This window comes from Rattus norvegicus, chromosome 9 (genome assembly GCF_036323735.1).
Source record: "Rattus norvegicus strain BN/NHsdMcwi chromosome 9, GRCr8, whole genome shotgun sequence".
NCBI classification, from domain to species: domain Eukaryota; kingdom Metazoa; phylum Chordata; class Mammalia; order Rodentia; family Muridae; genus Rattus; species Rattus norvegicus.
In genome coordinates this window covers 26,156,856-26,175,880 of record NC_086027.1, presented here as the reverse complement: position 1 = coordinate 26,175,880, position 19,025 = coordinate 26,156,856, and the positions used below count along the sequence as shown (strand labels likewise).

At 40.4% G+C, this 19,025-nt stretch overlaps 1 protein-coding gene across 3 annotated transcripts in view; it reads left to right on the top strand.

The window, feature by feature from the left end:
- Positions 1 to 12,584: 12,584 nt before the first annotated feature.
- Ptchd4 (patched domain containing 4) overlaps positions 12,585 to 19,025 on the top strand; it is a 211,902-nt gene continuing 205,461 nt past the window's right edge. The window contains exons 1-2 of one of the 3 annotated variants that reach the window (XM_008766914.4): positions 12,585 to 12,961; positions 13,303 to 13,888. In XM_008766914.4, coding sequence (XP_008765136.3) covers positions 12,957 to 12,961; positions 13,303 to 13,888 — 591 coding nt within the window. In that variant the 5' untranslated portion in view covers positions 12,585 to 12,956. Of the gene's footprint in view, positions 12,962 to 13,288; positions 13,889 to 19,025 lie in introns of those variants that run through there. The other 2 variants (XM_008766916.4, XM_017596760.3) reach the window with 2 other exon arrangements.

Here is a 19,025-nt window from a genome sequence, read left to right as displayed (position 1 = left end):
CTCCCTTCAAATACTACCATATACACCAGCCTTTTTTTTTTCAAATTCATGGCCTTTTTATTTCTTTCATTAAATATATATTCATATATTATATTATATTATAATAGTGTGTTATATAGTATATATTAATTATATTGTATATCATACGGTATTATTGTTATGTATTATAAATTATATGTTATATTTTATATAGTTATATTTTATATTATATGCTTTATATTTTACTTTATTTTTTATATTATATATATACATATATGTTCAGTCCACATAATGTAAATTACATTATGTTTTTAATGCTGACCCTTTGGTATTGGAAAGCCAACTTTAAGAACCAGAGGGTCAGGGAGCTTGCTATGAGACTGTGTCTCCTAGAAATAGCTGACACTACCCAAGTAGTCACATAGACATTAGTGCCTGAACATGCGCTGAGCAAAGGTAACATCAATAGATGTGCAAACAGCAGGAAAGACTAGGAAGCCTCAACCCTATGCAAAGAACATAGACACTGAAGGAGAGTGCTGGAGAGTGAGAGAAATGGTTTTCCCCGGGGAGAAGCACAGCAGTCATTTCTAATTTCTTGGCAAGAGTAATTTCTCAAAGTAGTGAAAGGAATAGAATGGTCCCAGTAGTCAGTTTAAGAATGAGGGAAATCATTATGGTGAGTTTTCTAGGCTCTTATGAAGTAAGATGTGACCCACATCTGTCCATTATTGTTCGAGAAGCTTGGGGGACAGTTCAACAGGAATGACCCATGGACATTTATCAACATCTGTGCAAAAATAAAAGTTAACTGAGGATATTTTCAAACAAAGCTGAGAAAACACCAATCCAATACCACCTAGTGTATCATCTAATAGGGTGGTGAGATTAAGTGTGTAACGCCAGAGTCTTTGCTGTTTACAAGTTTGCAAAGTTTACAGAAATGTTAGCTGTTTAAAACCTGAACTATTCACCCTATTAGTTATCAGCAGTAACAAGGCAGAAAATATGTGAATGTCTGCTGGGCTAGTAATGAAATGGTAATGTTGATAATAATGTTGAGTCAGTAATGCAGTTAGTAAAAGTATCATGGGCTTAACCATTGTGTGAGCTTGAGATCAGCTCCCAGACTAAATGTTCTCTCAACACTTATTCTTAACACAGTTATAAAACACTAAAAACTTTTGATACTGGGTTGGTGATATTTTCCTTGCCAACTCAGCAATACTCCTTAATGAGAAATAAGAAAGAATAACACTTACTTTAAAATATATTTTATTAATCATTCCCACAAAAATATTTTTTGTTTGGATCACACAGTAGAAAATGCATGGGCCTTGTGTTATCAAAAGTTAAAACAATCATCCAGTCTTCATTTTCACACAAGTTGATAGTGGCTTAAAGTACAGTTCTGCACTAAAACAAAGTTTCAGTAGAAATCTCCTCGCAATGATGAAAACATCTAGAAATTTTTGTGTTTCACAATCCAGTTACCCACTCAACCAAAATACCTTCTCATAAACTCCTATTGGAAGTGACTAATTTGCATGGTAGCTCATGTTACAAGTCAAGTATCAACACAGGTATCAAATAGACTCTAGCTATGTCTTCCAAGGCGCCAATATGTTGAACAAATTCATATGTTTTACACATTGAGTTTAAACAGTGTGTAAGAGAATATTTCCTAGATTAATTAAGCAAAACCTAATTCAAGATAAACATTGATGAGCATTTGCTACCAAGGTGATAAATCAGAACACTAAATCCGAACCTAGGGGTGTTTTCAAAGCATCGCTATAAGAAATTACCACCAGATTGATAATTTTACAGTGTCGCAATTGAAGAGATTGCAAGATTATGATAGGTCATCTAAACATATATGTTGAAGCTAAATAATTAAAACTTTTTAAAGGAGAGTATAGGAGGGAAATAAGAGTCATGACAACATGATCCATGACATGACAGATAACATGACATGACATGACAGATAACATGAATCAGAGGGCATATAAGCACGGGGAAAGGTACTGGACAGAGGAAGAGTAGTTAGAGACGGGAAGGGTAAAACAGGCGAGGAGTGGGCAAAGATGGCCAAGAGCAAAGTATGTATCTCTGTGACATAGTGAGATCCATTATTTACCATGGTAAAGCAGAGCATAGACATCTTTGTTTTGTTCTGCTACTTAAAAACATATAATACCCTCAATTTTACCTGGGACACCCGTGATCTGTGCTCTACACACCAAGAAACAACATTCATTCTACAAGAAAAACAACTTCATGTAGAAAGTCGAAAAGCAAAAACAAACAAAATCTCAAAATATGCCTGAGAATGCATCGCTTTGTCCCACCGTGCTTTTCTAGGAGTCTGTGTGTGTGCTTACATTTGGGAACAGTGTTTGCCTATTCCACAACATTAACAGCAGCAGAAACACAAAACTAAGCCAAATATGTAATAAGGGCATAGTTGAATGAATGAAAGAAATCCATTCGGCATAAAATTACAAAGAAAAGCATTATTGGTTGTGCACTTGATGATTTCATCAGGCATAAATATTATATCGAGACAAGAAATATAATTAGAACTGGCTTTATGGAATTGATTGCATTCTGTGGGGACAGTAAAAGAAACAATAAAAAGCAATGAGAAAAATGGCCAATCTATGAATAGAGCTCCAGAAACATTGCTCAGAAATGTGAAGCAGTCTTCACCTACAAAGGAAGCCCAATTTCTGTAATACTACCTCACCTTTACGATGTGCAGTCCTCAGAAGTGGCAAGCTTTTCATTTGCCGAGGGAAATTATAATTGTTCGATAAGTCTTTGAGAACTGTGCTGGATGAACTTGGCCTCCAAGTTCATAGTCTCATACTGGCTCATTGCTTCAAGAATCTTCTTTTGTTAGTCATTCTCTTGAATTTACACACTGGCTATAATGAACTTTGTTTGGATCTCAAAAATTACCAAGAAAGGAACCAGTTACTGGAAATATACAGGAATGATAAGCACTAAGCCCAAGATGAGCCATCATCACCACAAAAGCTGCAGCTGTTGGCAAAGAAGGAGAGAATGCCAAAGATGGTGGAGAACACAGGTGTGATCACAAACTGGTACAGGAACCATATCATGGGCCACAAGAACTAAACATTCAAAGTCAAAGGACATCTGTACTTCTGTCATCTTTCTTAGATTTGTCTAGACATATGTCATTTGAGGAGACTGAATCAATTATGTAGCTATTTCATTACTGCACATTACTACTACCTGCCATTTTTCCCAGAACTGAAGATTTACATTGAATAGGCATTGGCTCCATTAAGCCCAACCCAATGTGTTACTTAGCCCTTGCTGCCTATCACCACAGAGGCTATGAGCAGAGACAGGAACGGAATCTTTACGTGCCACTCACTTAGAGAAATAGAAATCTAAGAAGAGAAAATAGCAAGCTAATGCCTTAAAAAAACTACCTTCTATGTCATCTACAACCAGATAATTATATAGATAGATGGCAGTGGAAAGAAAGCTAGCCAACCACTCTGGAGCATAGTCCTGCTTTTCTGGTCAGATGGTCTACCATATTTCTGAGAGTGGTGATATCCATGTCTCCTTTGCACTAAGCCATTGTTCAGTGATGCATGGGCTCATGCACTCCTCAAACCCTTGAGTCTATTTACTTTCTACTAGTGTCAGCCTTGTACCCCTTCAAGAACATCTGTGTTGGTTTAATTCAAAACAAGCAAACTATAAATAGCATGTGTGGTGTGTCCATAACATATAACATATGTGTAGGTGTATGTGCAGATTTCTTTGTAAAATATAGAGTACAAATGTGATTGATAAAGTATAACCCTTTCTTTTTCCTGTCTTATGTGAAAAGTAAGCATAGATTTCTTTAGTACACTAAAGACTGCAACAAATTTTCAGTCAGTTCAGCAAAGGAGAGATCCTTTCCAAAAGATGATTTTGACAGAAAGAAATTCCATTACAATTTTTGTGTGTATTGATTTTCCTGTGTCAGCAATATAACTAAATATCCATTCTTAGTCTATGTGTTTTGTCTACTTACATAAGAATAGTTATGTGAAATTCATTTTTAAATGTTCCCATTTTAATATGAGTTGATGTTGCTTGAAATGCTTTTCCTAACTGAAAGAGTAAACTATCTTCCAAAGGTCAACACAGAATTCCTCTGCTTGATTGACAGGCTAACGGCCAAATGTTTGAATGTCAAACTTTGTCTGAGTTTGTCTGTTGTCTAAAGTCATTTATTTTACACTATTTCTGAAGAAATCTGTTTTCTCCAGTGCAAAAGCTCTATTTGAAGCAAAGCCACAGATTTTGTATAGGTTTGCCTGAACCAGGACTCGAGGTCTTCCATTTCTTCTACTTCTGTGCCCTAAAGAGACAAAATCATTAGAAGTGGCTGGGCGAAAAATCACAGGTTGGGCAGTGGAGAGATTGCTATATTTAATAATATGTGCCCTGTTTCCTGAAGAGTTTGACTTCAAGAACTCATAGGGCAGCTCATAAGCACCTGTAACTCCAGCTTTTGGGAATCTGATTGCCCTCTTCTGGCCATCACAGGCTACTGCACACACATGGCAGCAAGTAGACACACACCAAAATATTTCTAATATATTAAGTCAAAAACCATTTTAGAGGAGTTGGAGGGAAAAGGGGAGAGGAAAATGACATAACTATATATGCATATATACCAAGCTATCTACGCGTGCATATCAAGGTATTTGTGCATATATAATTATTAAAATCTGTAACTGTTTCTTCCGTCATCAACAGTGAATTTAATCCTTTTAACAATATGTAGTAGTATCAGAAAGAAAGTACTCAGAAAACAGTCACAAGTTTTAGGGGCAATGATATTCCCTGCATAGAAAGGGTTGAACTGCGGGAACACTGTGCCTGGGTATAAGTAATAATGTCACTAGTTACAAAACAAAATAAATAGTAAAATGGTGGAAAAAATCTGAACTGTTTTTACAATAATTACATACTTTTATTTCCATAGTATCAATGATCCTATGTTCTTCCCCACTGGGTTAGAGCTGTCTGTCTAGCCTCCTCTCTTTGCTTTTGAATGAGGGCATTTATAACCAATGTCACAGCAATCTGAACATGAATGATGATACTTCATAAGGAAATAGTATGGAGCTTGGCTCCATCTAACACAGAACACCTCTTTAACATAGACAGATACCTACTTCAGTTCAAGCAATGCCCTTGCTAACTTGGATTTCAAGGTTCAAATGGAGAGCCTCATCAGTTGAAAAGTCCTCCTTTTCAGGGTGAAAATGGCACATGTATACGCACAAGAATCCCATCATAAAGGAGAAAACATCTCTCTGGACGTGGTGAACACCACTGATGGCCTAGTTTGCTACACAGTATAACTTTATCTGAATATGCACGTTTATGAAAAACCATGTATAGTTTTGTTGGCGGTATGTCAAAAATGTACCCATGAGTTCATCCAGGAAAACAAAATATATTATACAGTAGTTCAAATAAAATTCTCTTAGAATTCCAGGGAAGGAAAGTGAGTTCTATCATAAAGTTATAAAGGAGAGGAAGAAAAATGTTGAAAATAAATTATTTTGAATCTAAAACCGAATGACTTCTATTGTGTTCTTGCAATCTGGGATGCACTCAGCCCTTGCTATCATACACAAGTCACCAGCGAGGAAAAACAAAGGTAGACTGAGATTCAAGCAGGGACCAACAGTTGCAGTTGGTTAACATCTGGGAAATTAACAAATTAGTGCCATAACTCAAACTCCAAAGTGTCCTGAGGTCAAAGCTGGAGGAAAGTATTCAAGCATCTAATTCAACCCCATTGCTTTATCCTGGCTTACAGATATAAGCTGGAGTTTACTTGCATGGAATGGTTGGGCCAAAGCGAAACAGTAGTGGTGCAGGTCTAGATGCTGATCCTTAAGGGAAAACTACATTTGATTGACTGGTATCTTTTCCAGAACATTACTCACTTTCTACCTTACGAAAAATCATAGTTCAGGGGACAAGAAGATGAGTCATTAAAGGAAGAGCTTGTTGGGGCTTGTGTGATAATCTGAGTCTAAATGTTACCCTACTGGAGAGAGAGAGAAAGCCAGAGAGATGGAGAGACACACAGACAGAGATAGAGAGAGAGACAGAGATAGACAGAGACAGACAGAGACAGAGAGAGAGGCAGACAGACACAGAGAGAGACAGACAGAGACAGAGAGACAAAGAGAGTCAGAAAGCAAAACAAAGAGACATGCAATGTGTGTGAGAGAGAGAGGGGAAAAAAGAAGAGAGAGAGAGAGAGAGAGAGAGAGAGAGAAAGAGAGAGAGAAACACCAGGTGTAGTAGCTTGTATCTCCAACCCAATCATTGGTAAGTAAGAAATAGATAGATCTCAGAAGTTCACTACTCATTCAGTCTATCTCAGTCAGGTTCAGTGAGAGATCTTGTCTCAAAAAATTAGGGTAATGGCCAGCTAAAGAAGGCATTTGGCGGGCTGGGGATTTGGCTCAGTGGTAGAGCGCTTACCTAGGAAGCGCAAGGCCCAGGGTTCGGTCCCCAGCTCCGAAAAAAAAGAACCAAAAAAAAAAAAAAAAGAAGGCATTTGGCATTGACTTCTAGACTGCAAACACACACACACACACACACACACACACACACACACACACAATTCTGTAAAAATATTTATGCTCATAACTCATGAGTCCGCTTGTTCTTCCCTCCTTTTAAAATATCTAGCTGAATAGTTGCTATGAAGTTTAGTTTGTGTGTTAAGTATTTAGATGAGCTCCAAGGATCTGCCTACCTTCAAACCTCCCAAATCTGAGATTACAGACATTTGTAGCCATACTCACATTTTGTGTGAGTGATGCACATTTGAACTCAGGTCAACAGCTAATGCTCTTACCCACTGAGCCTTCTCCCCAGCTCCAGATCCTATTCAAATCTCGATAAAGACAAGATATTTGTAGAGACTCCTTTTATCAGTAAATTCTCTCATGTGCTTTCCAAAAGAATATGTTGTATATCATTTATATCATTTAAATAAACAGACTTTCTATCCTAATATAAAACTTTGCAACAATGACAAAAAGGAAATTAAAATGAATCAATTTTTCCCTTTTATTCACCTCAGAAAGCAGGATCTCCTAGAACAAAAAGCTTTGTGCAGAAAAATCTGCTCAGAGGTTACTGTTAAGATACAAAATATCCAAACATTCACATCCATAGTGCCATGCTTCTTCCTAGAGAAATATTGGTCTAAAGCAAGACACACCCAAGATAAACTTCACACGTGACAGCAAGCTCGGGGATGAAGCTGGCCCCATTCCCAGCCCAGTAAGAGTCCAGGCTGGCCTAAGCCAATTACCGTGCCATCATTTCTCTTACCAGTGATTCATTTAGACATCGGCATGGGAAATAATGCTTGCGAGGAAGTCCGTTAGGAGCCTTCTCAGAAAGGCTTCTTTACCTCGTGAAGAGCCATACAGGCTGAAGCAGTTCCTCCTTCCTCTGAACCTTGTTTTATCGGCGTGTCTTGCTGGGAAGCAAACACCAGCTCAAAATGCCAATCCACAAAGAGCAAGAGGATCTGGATTCCTAACAACGCCTTTGAATTTCTGAAGCAACTAGTGCTGTAACTGCCATTCCTTGTACTATTCTCTTGAGTATGTGAGATTATTAATTGAGCCAGCCATAGCTGGAGACATCCAAAATACTGAAGATCAGAATTGTCTCATAGATGTAGATAGATATAGACGTAAATAATCATATATCTCATATATGTATCTCATATATATATATGTCATATATACATGTCTCGTGTGTGTGTGTGTGTGTGTGTGTGTGTGTAAAACAAACCCAAACAATAGGTGTTGATAATCTTAGGAACAAACATTCCTTGAAACCACCACTGAAGACTAGAGTTTCATAAAGCTCATGGCCAGATGGGTCCTGGTTAAGCAAGTCCTGGTTGAACTGTCCGAAGGGGGTCAAATGTTAGTGTAAGTACACAGCCGGGAGTTGGAGTGGGCAAGGCAAGAGAATATAGAATGATAAGAGACTTTGCTTCCTGGTTCTTGCATCCATTGCCTCTTTTGAGACCCATAGCTACACTGTGTCAGAGAATCTCCCAAAGAAAATTAGGTAGCAGTCTGAGAAATGTAGCAAAAGAGATAGCTGCCACTCTACCCAAGCCGGCACACCTCCCTGATGTGTTCCTCCAAGCTTGCGTCCCTTTCAGCTGCGTGGCTAGGAAATGACCTTGAACATCACCAGTTGGAAGCAAATGAACATAGAAGCATGCGGCCAACCAAAAATATCCAGAGTAAATATTAACTTCCAGCACCATATAAAACTCTGCTTTGTAACTGACGAGATTTTGGAGGCTTCTTATAATTGCTACTGTTACAGGATTAGCTCAGCAGAGCTGCAGCATTCTGGTGAGTGTTCACCCTGAGTAAGTGGGTTAATGGGATTCCGGTTTACAAATAGGGAAAAGCGAGCATCTGAGAATCGAGTATCTCACCTAGAACAACCAGGAAGTGAGTTCAGGAAACATTCTGTGTCCCCTTTCCACAAAGAAAACACCACATACATTTCAATCTGCCTCTCAGTCTTGAAAACTAATATTGACCAACACATTTAAAACAAATGAAGGCTGTGTGAATTAAACATTATTGATTATCGTGTTGTTACTAATATACCTCTAAATACAATTGCTTTTAGCTTTCTACTAAGATTTATTTTTAAACATGCTTATAAGAATTATCATGTGACTGGCATCTACTGATGTTTTTAGTTTTCTATAGATTGATCATTTGCAACATTCTTCTCTCTTACATACAATTTGTCTTTCTAATAAATCCCTGATAGCTTTTAGTGTTAGGTCCTCAAAAGTATCAAAATTAGGGAAAAGGAGGCTCTTTCTTCTTGTTGTAAACATTTTTCCTAATAAAAATTGATACATTTTGCCATATTTGTAAAAAAAAAAGCAGTTTGAAAAATCACTTCAAAGGCCGGGTTTTTTACTGTGGAATTCTGGTTACAAATTAGCAAGAAAAATGGACTACTGTGCTCTCTTTGGTACTATACTAAGACAGGATGCATTAATGTAAACCGTTTGTGTTAATATGAACTACTGATTTAACATAGAAACAAAGAACATACCTGTAGAATACACACACACACACACACACACACACACACACATATTCTGAGAGAAGCTAAAAAGAATTGTAATCAGAAAGTAAACAGCCAAATCTTTGTTTCTGATATGATTTTTAAAACAACACAAGCAAAACAAAAATATTCAAGACCACTAGAAAAGGTATCAAAGGTATCGAAATTTAGGACCAGTAGTGAAAAGACATAAGGTGAGGCTAGAGCATCTTATAAAATTATGAAGTAATGAATGCTTTTCTGAAAGAGAGAAAAGGGGCCCCCTATAAGAATAGGGTATGTCAAATGTATACAGGAGTCAAGGGGGACACTGAAAGTGTGGTCAACAGCTAAACTCAGAATAATCCAAACAATCAAACTGTCTATAATTATAATGCAAAGTATAAAAAATCTATAGGTTAATATTGAAGTAAATAGTATAGTAATGTAAAATAGACCTGTATCCTGCACAGAAGAATTTCAAAGGATTTGAATACCCAACTTTAAGGCAGAAGGAGGCAGAGCTAGCTCTCCAGCCCTCTAGTGTAGATGCATGTATGAATTTCAAAAATATAGTATGGAATATAGTTAGTTTCACAATGAAGAATGTTGACAGACAAGGTCAGGCAAGCAGTTGGGTTCACATTAAGAGTCTCATTGAACACACCCTGGATAGGATACAGAACTGGCATTTTGCCACTGTGTTCTTCCTTCATTAAACTCCATCTCTTCCTGAGAAAAAAATACCCTATAATTCCAATTAGGGAAAAATCGTAAAAAGACCCCATGAATTCTCTCCTCCAAACATTCCAGGTGATCAATCAAAAGCAAGGACTCTCTGAGACACTGTCACAACTAAAAGAGACCAAAGGGAACACGGCCACTAAATGTAATGTGGATTTGCAGGCAGAATCCCGGGATGGAAAAGGAATATGAGTTAGAAACTGAAGAAATCTAAGTAAGTGTTTATTCAATTAATAACGAAGCGAAGTTAGTTCGGTAATTATATCAAATATGCTGTACTGATACAGTAACCATGGAAGAAGTTATACAATGGTTAGATTCAATGTCCTGTACTTTCTAAAACTTTCTGCAATCAAAGTGTCATATTAATTTTGTCACCATCATTTTCATCATCAAATTATAAATAGAAATGTTTTAATGCCATTTTGATCTTTTATCTGTGCCTGCGCCTTTATCTTCCCAGGTGACGTCATACTGTATATAATTTTCACTTAACGGTGGGTAAATGTGTTTCCACAAAAAGTAATTCTACATGATGTGTAACCTACCTATAAGTCATTTTGGCAAGCCATTATACTTTACACTTTTAGCCAATTACATACTGTAATCTTTTCCCCCAAATTATGATGAATCTATTAGGCAAGGAAATTATCGGGAGTGCAGAGAGAAAGTGGAGATGAAATAATTAGGACATACTTGGGTATTGTGAGAAGTGACATGGATATGTACTGTGGGCGAGAGGGCAAACATGATAACCCAAACAGAAAATACTATTCAGGTACCAGTCCCAGCTTCAGTAATGACTCTCAGTGTGTCACCTGAAGTCCCCTAATCTCCCTACTCTCTAGGGTCCTTGTTTATAAAATGGAATAGGGAACTTATTCAACAAGCCCTTTCCCAAATCTTGCCATTATATTTCTAAGACAGTTTCTTAGAAGATTTCATACAAAGAATATGACCAAGTATATTTAACATAATAACGATACTGAAGAAAATCGTTGCTATTTTAATACATATTGTTTAAGATTTGTTCATTTTATGTGTATATAAGTGGATTTGCATATGTGTGTACACATGCATGTGCACCATATGTATATCCGGTGCCTGTGGGGGTCAGAAGAGGCTGATGGCTTCCATGGAACCAGAATTAAGGAAGGTTTGGGAGTCACCGGATGGGTGCTGGAAACCGATCCCGGGGGTTCTGCAACAACAACTTCTCTGAACTCCTAAGTCATCTCTTCAACCCTGATGTAAAACCAAAAGTTTCGAATCCCGTGGCACCAATGGAACACATTATAAATGGTATTATAATCTGATAGTTGAAAACAAACAAACGAAAAAACAAAAAGGCTTCCCACTGGAGGAGAGAGGGTGTGGCAAACGCTTGAGTTCAGCTGAACACAGGTGGCTAACAAAATAACCTTCCTAGAAAATTAGAAAGGCCTTAGATTTGAAGAGGGTTGTAGCTTGGACTGGCTATTGAACCACCAAGGATATTTCAGAAGCTATTTACCTAAAGAGACATCAAGATCATTTTTAGTTTTATAAAACTGGAATCTTTATGTAATCTTATTTACACAATCCTATAGATTCTGGTCCATAAATGGTATCTTTACTCCTAAACTAGGCTTTTTTTTTTTCTGCCTTAGCTGAGGGATCACTTCTAATAAAGAAAAACAAATGGATAAATAAAGTGCCTCTTTAGAAGATAAGCCAGTTAGCTGTTTGTATTCTGAGATGTGCACCCTTCTAAGCATCCAAAGGAAAATGGGTCCCTGGTTGTTACTAAGAAAGCGAGCACAAAACATCCATTGAGACTCTGTCTTCTTTATGGAAGTCATTCCGAACTGGGGAAAGCAGTTCACAATCAAATTGCACAATTTGTTCTCAGCATTTCTTCGTCTTTTTGTTTATTTGATTTTGTGTTTTTCCCACACAAGAACGTACGAGTGCCCCGGCAGGTTTAAAACTACACATGCATGTTTGACATTGATCTGGCCCGCTGGCTGGTGGGAGTTTCTGGCCTGGACATTTTGGAGCAGGGGGGAATTTTCTTTCTCCTTGATGGAGACTTAAGTGTTTTCTGTAAGATCTGAAGTATGTTGCCCCCTGCCCACCTAGAGCCTGCTGTGTCTCTGAAACTTTTGCTTCTGAAATTCGCCTGACGAAAGAAAATAAGCCTAAACTGTATGTCCTGAAGTGGCTATGATAAGTAGGCAGACAGTTGGTGGGTTAAGGGTGTGTGTGTTGGGGGAGGGGGAGAGGGTAAGATAAAGAGAGGATGCAGAAGCCAATATTAGGTCCTGAATCCTCAGAGAACATGTGTGTAACACTTAGGAAGAAGTCACACACACACACACACACACACACACACACACACACACACACACACAAAATCAATGTTTCCTTCCCAACCTCCAGAGCAAGGGAAGGATCGGTAGAGCCCCAAGCACCAGCATAGACTGGGGTTTCTGGCAGACCTCAGCTCAGGGGACCAGTGTGTGGTCAGGCAGCCTGGAAAGTGTTGCAAGGAAAGCCCTTGCATGCTTTGTGGAATGTTAAAAATGCAGCATCATCCTCTCTGCTCCCTTTTCTTTGGCCAAAAGACAGAATTCGAGGGCACGGGGCATTAAGAGGAGCTTGAAATCTGCCCCCTGGAGGAGGCGTGGAGCCACTCCCTCCTGGGTTCTGATGGCCCCTGCTCCAATGGGCCAGCAGCGCCTTCACCCTGTACGTCTCCCATTCATTCCAGCCAGGAGGACAAGGAAAACAAAACTCTAAAAATAACTGTCAGCATCTTAAAAAGAGAAAAGCTTCGCTGTCACCACCACCCCCCTTCTTCTACTCCCGCCCTCTCTCCGCGCCACGGGGCACATGTCTGCTTCTTACAACACCGCGAGGCACATGGTCCCAGTTAGACACCGAACCCCATCGCGACCGAGAGGAAATCCACCTCTGTGGGACGCTCCGCACAGAACCGCCACCTCCAGCGAGGGAGGCCGGGGGACTGCAGCGGCGACATGAAGAAGGGCTAGAGCGAGGGGACGCGGCTCATGCGGTGAGAGGCAGCGCGCGCGGCCAGCCAGGGCGCGGGGAGGCCGGGGACACCGGGGGGGCCCGCCACTCCCCGCAGCGCCCGCCGTCCGGCCCCCACGCGCGCTCCCGAGACTTGCCGGCCTTGCTGCAACTTGCTGCAGTGTTTGAAAGAGTAGTAAGAGCGCATGGAGGTGGGGCCGGGGGAAGACCGGGCGGAGCGGTTGCGGGGTGTGCGCGGGGAGGGGGCGGGGAGGAGGCGGCGGCAGAGGGGGGTGCCGGAGGGGGGGCTGATCCCTGGAGGGAATGGGATGGGGGAGAGAGGGGTAGCCCCAGCGCTTACACATGTCACATGTGCTTTTTAAGACGGCCGGGAGCGCCTGCGAGCTGGATCTGGTGGAGGATGCTGCGGCAGGTGCTTCGCAGAGGGCTCCAGTCATTCTGCCACAGGCTGGGCTTATGCGTGAGCCGGCACCCGGTCTTTTTCCTCACCGTGCCGGCAGTCCTGACCATCACCTTCGGCCTCAGCGCGCTCAACCGCTTCCAGACCGAGAGCGACCTGGAGCGCCTGGTTGCTCCCAGCCACAGCCTGGCCAAGATCGAGCGCAGCCTAGCCAGCAGCCTTTTCCCCCTGGACCAGTCCAAAAGCCAGCTCTATTCGGACTTACACACCCCTGGGAGGTATGGCAGGGTGATCCTCCTCTCCCCACCCGGGGACAATATTTTGCTCCAGGCTGAGGGGATCCTGCAGACCCACCGAGCCGTGATGGAAATGAAGGTGAACCACAAGGGCTATAATTATACTTTTTCCCATCTGTGTGTGTTGAGAAATCAGGATAAGAAATGCGTGCTGGATGATATTATTTCAGTGCTAGAGGATCTCAGGCAGGCTGCCGTCTCCAATAAGACAACAGCCAGGGTGCAAGTAAGGTATCCCAACACTAAATTAAAGGTATGCTCCTCCTGCATGCTTCAGCCACTTAAAAGAGGCGGCACTTCATTTCTTGCCCTAAACAAGCAAAGAAAATGCAGAGGTCTCATCCTTAAGGCTCAGAAGCTAAGGCTTCTTTCATTTCTGGAGGGGTGGAACGGAAATGATGGGCATCCGAGCAAAGAAAATGGGCAACAAATGGTATGACTAGATAAGAAGAAATTCAAAGCCAAATCAAATGCCCAAAAAAAGAAAAAAAAAAAAGAAAAGAAAAAACAAACAAAAAAAACAAAAGAAAAAGAGAAAAAACAAAAGTTTCTGAGACCCTGCAGTTACATCTTTGTTCAGGGTTAATAAATCAGTGGATGGAAGGGGGTGGGGGGTCCTGAACAACTGGGGGATTTCTTCTCATAATGGGGCTCAATGTATTTCTTATTACTGATTACACATCCACCTGGTATCATGTCCATCTTTTCTCATCTTCAGCCTGGCTTGATTTTTGACTGGGATAGTCATGGAATTTTGCAGCCCTGTGGATTATGTCTGTGGGTTATGAATGTGTCAGGGATTCCAGGAACTCTGTGTGTGTGTGTGTGTGTGTGTGTGTGTGTGTGTGTGTGTGTGTGTGTGTGTTTGCATAGTAAAGGAAGTGGGGGGATTTCTATGAATTTGAAGAGGGATGTGTGTTTAGTGGATAGGTTAGTTTACCTAGTAAGCCCTTCCTTCCCCATAAAATACCCCAAACACAAAGAAGATTGATTCTAGCTGCCAAGCAACAAAAATGGAAGGGGAAAAGTCTACCATCAGAAGAAAGTACAAGGCGCTTCAACATTACATGGAGTCAGCTCTTTGGACTCTCAAGTAAAATTGTGACACTCAATGAGATTCCTAAACTCGTTCTACACGGTCAGGTCTAAGATGGTGCAGCCAACGAGGTCTGCAGGTGACATGAAGTCTCAGGGACAAATGTGACTTCCAAAGGACTCACTGCACCATTTGTGTGCTTGACCCTATGTGTACTCAAAAGCTACCCCTCCAAGAGCTCTCAAGACAGGCATTGCTCTAGAAGAAACATAAGAGTGTGGGGCCGTACGTGCTCCCTTATGGAGATAACAGAACAGAAAAGACCTCTGCAGAACATCAAAATTCACATTTATTGATTTTTACAGGTCACCAGTATATAGATTCAAATAACTTCTTCAGGACATCTAAGAGACATTTCTCATTTCCTGACTAAGTGACAATTTAGTAGTTAGAAAACAATTTTTAAAAAGACAAGCCTTGCCTCTTTTGAGCTTGACACTTTGTTTTCTGGGATCCGGTTGCTGACACTGGTCTTAGCTGTACCAAGTTGAGCAGCCCTCAGAGGTCTAGGGAACACAGACAGATGAGTCAGTAGCTTTAATTGGGTGAGGGGCTTGCCTGCTTTGTGTGCACTGGTGGAGCATGATGGGTATCTGTGATTGGGCAGCATGCTTTCCATTTTCCCAGCCTTTGCCATCACCATTACCACCTGCTAAGGAATGGATGTGGTGGAGAGGTAGTCTTTCTCCCCTGTAGTCCTACCCCAGTTCTGCCTGGTGTCAATCACATACAGAAACATTTGCAGCTGTGTCCTACTCACCCTTCAGCTTGTTTTTCCTATCGAGTCAAGTTCGCAGGTCATTAATGTACAGAATTAGTTGGACCTCAAGGGCCTTGATTCAGCAGAACTCTCCAAGGGGAAGAGTGCGGTCCAATCAGCAACTGCAGGCATTTTGTTTGTGTGGCGAGATCATCTTGACACTCACAATACAAATCTCTCTGGTATATTCCTTCTATTCACCTAACAGTTATTAGCTGTGCCCGTGTGACGTGTTGTGTAGTCTTCTAGGCATGAAAGACGCAACAGGCAAGGTAAATATTCTTACAGTGAGTTTCAAGGTAGTAGATGTCTGGATTGTCATTCACCAAGACAAGGGTAACGTGCCAGCAGGGGCTCTGCAGTTGTTGGGTACACGCTTGAACAGTGACGCCACGCTGACTTCATCTTCCACCTACACCTTCTGACTGACTAGTTGGTTGATAGACAATTAGTTCGGACTCTATGAGTAATCAGAAAGGAATGATGTAATTCATTACAAAGTTTGCTGAGTAATAAAATTAGTCTGTTACCCATAGAAGGAACAAAGCTATTACATATGGACCAGCATTCTTATTTATCAATATTCCATCGTTAGTCTTTCCTCAAATGTGCTGGCTTGAATCTAAAATCATGGCTTCAATGAGGAGGTCTTTAAGCTATTTTAGGGTAAACTTTCTGAAGGCTAGACGTAATCTCACAGGTGCTCATGCAGTATGAAATACAACTTCAAAACTGCCACAGAAACCTAGAATTCTGCCACAGAGACTCTGGGAATCTCAGGTACAGAACTTTCTAGGAGAGAACGAAATGAGCTGGCCTTCTGTTTTGTTCGGGTGTTATTTTTCAAATGCTTTTACTTTGTGTGTGGCAATATCTGTCAGGTTGCATCTCCATGCTGTTTGGTACTCAAAGTTTGATAGGTGTTGTTGCTAAGGATGAGAGGTGAAACTTCATACGTAGATTTTAGGTCTTTAATTCATTTTACTCCGCTCTGTTTTGAGAGGATCCCCACCTCTATCCAATACAAAAAAACTTATGTGCTGGGACAGCCCATCAGAGAAGAATCACACATTTAATGAAATATCAAAATAAATAGTAATACCGAATAGCGTGAATTGGGATCGTCAGTCATTTAGCTTGAAAGGGGTGGTATGTGAGACCTGGGAGATGGCTTGAGGTTGAGTAAGCACTGACTGACAGAGAGAAGTGGTTAAAGACCTCAGTTAGGATGGTCGAAGTATTAAAGCAGCTGGCTCATCCTGAATTCAGAAAGGTTTAGATCTGGTGAGCGTCATAATCCTGATGACGTGATCCAGACAAACTTGGGGGTCACATAAAATTGGCCCAAATGGAAAAAATCCACCTAGGAGATCAAACATACCCAATGTGACAAAAGTGCCTCTTGGCCCAGAATACTACAGAGGTAATCACATGGATCCAGGCTTTCAAAATCTAGGCATAAAAAGTTGCAAAGTCAGAAACACATTCTGCCATCTTTTTTTTTTTTTTTCGGTTATAACTGCACATTTATTGAATTCCACCAATTTTGGAGGAACGATATTTTTAAATTTTTTAATTAGATATATTTCTTTACTTACATTTCAAACTTTATTCCCCATCCTTATTTCCTTCCTTAAGCCCCCATTCCCTTCCCTCTCCCTTCCCCATATGTGTATCCCCTATACATCCCCCTTATTGTTCACCACTATTCCCCTGCACTGCCCCTGGAACATTTTCTTTATTGTTTTTTTTCCCTTTTTTTTTCTTTTTTTTGAGATTATATTTGTGCTTTTCTTTTTTTTAATTTTTTTTTAATTTATTTAATACGTAATAATAATTCTTTGGTTTCCCAGTAAACATCCCCCTCCCCCCTCCCCTTCCTTATGGGTGTTCCCCTTCCAACCCTCCCCCCATTGCCGCCCTCCCCCCAACAGTCTAGTTCACTGGGGGTTCAGTCTTAGCAGGACCCTGGGCTTCCCCTTCCACTGGTGCTCTTACTAGGGTATTCATTGCTACCTATGAGGTCAGAGTCCAGGGTCAGTCCATGTATAGTCTTTAGGTAGTGGCTTAGTCCCTGGAAGCTCTGGTTGCTTGGCATTGTTGTACTTTTGGGGTCTCGAGCCCCTTCAAGCTCTTCCAGTTCTTTCTCTGATTCCTTCAACGGGGGTCCTATTCTCAGTTTAGTGGTTTGCTGCTTCTGCCATCTTGTTATGAATTCTATAATCTGTACTTCGTACTGATCTTCGTGGCACAGCTTCAAAGGATGACAAGGATCATGTATTATTTCCTTTGTGCAATCCTTTTCTCCCAACATTGATACTTTCATAAAGACAATATTTACAGCAAATGCTGAGTGATTATTCTCTCAAATAATTGATGCATTCATCCGATGTCACAAAATTTATTATTAATCTTTGTGGTACGCTTCCGTTCTAAAGATATTATATATATACATATATATATTTCTCTAAAATGTTTTTACCTCAGTAATTGAAATACTCATTTTTAACACACACACACAGAGAGAGAGAGAGAGAGAGAGAGAGAGAGAGAGAGAGAGAGATGAGCAAATACAACAGTTAATGTACTACATTAGATAAAGTAGAACAATGTGGCCACACTGTAGTTAAGTAAAATTTTTGTATATTTCCAAAGCATTCTGCTTTTTTTTTAAAAATGAAATGGATACTCAGGCCCTGTAGTTATGGGCTGTTCTAGATTGTAATAAATGTTTCCATTATCATTTGGGTACCTTGGGTGGTGACAGATAATGTTTCCCTGCTTCTTGGACAAGTCTTCATAGTTTCACCTTTCTCAGTGTGGAAGTGGCAATTCTCACTGAGCCCAAACCCCTGACAATGAAAGCAGACATAGTGTAGAGAAAGCAGGTGAAGTGGACCTATATCCACTTTAAAGAGAAGTAAGACAGGTTGGATCTCTCTGCAGCACGTTCTTCCCATTAAATCGCACTGACTTCCACACATCTGGACACATTTTAAAATCAGTATTACATCAGTATACCACATTTATAAACAGGAGCAAGATCGGCATTCGTAATCATTAATAGAAGACACTGCTTCTTAAGTACATCGTCCATGTTTGGAAGATATTACAGTTAATTATATTGTTCTGATCTTGGTGGAAGGGGGATTAGAGCCAACTGGAACAGCTATGGTCAGCATCTAAATTCATCCTAAGATTATATATATAATATATATATATATACATTTTCATATATTTTGATTCAAGTTTAACTTACTAATTCTGCCTTTCAATAGGAAAAAATGCAACTATATTGAACATTGTGCTCATAAAGGTCTCCAGATGTTACCTTCACACTGTGCCATTTCACTTATATAAAGTTTTAAATTGCATTCCCACTTCCCAGGGAAAGACCAAGTTGCTTCAGTGATTTCCTTGAGCTCTTCAAGCTAGTGTGTATATTCAGGGTCAGAGTTAAACTCGGGTCTCTCTGGCTGCAAAACCTAAACACAACACACTATTGGTCTTCTCGACACATCCCCTTCTCTTATA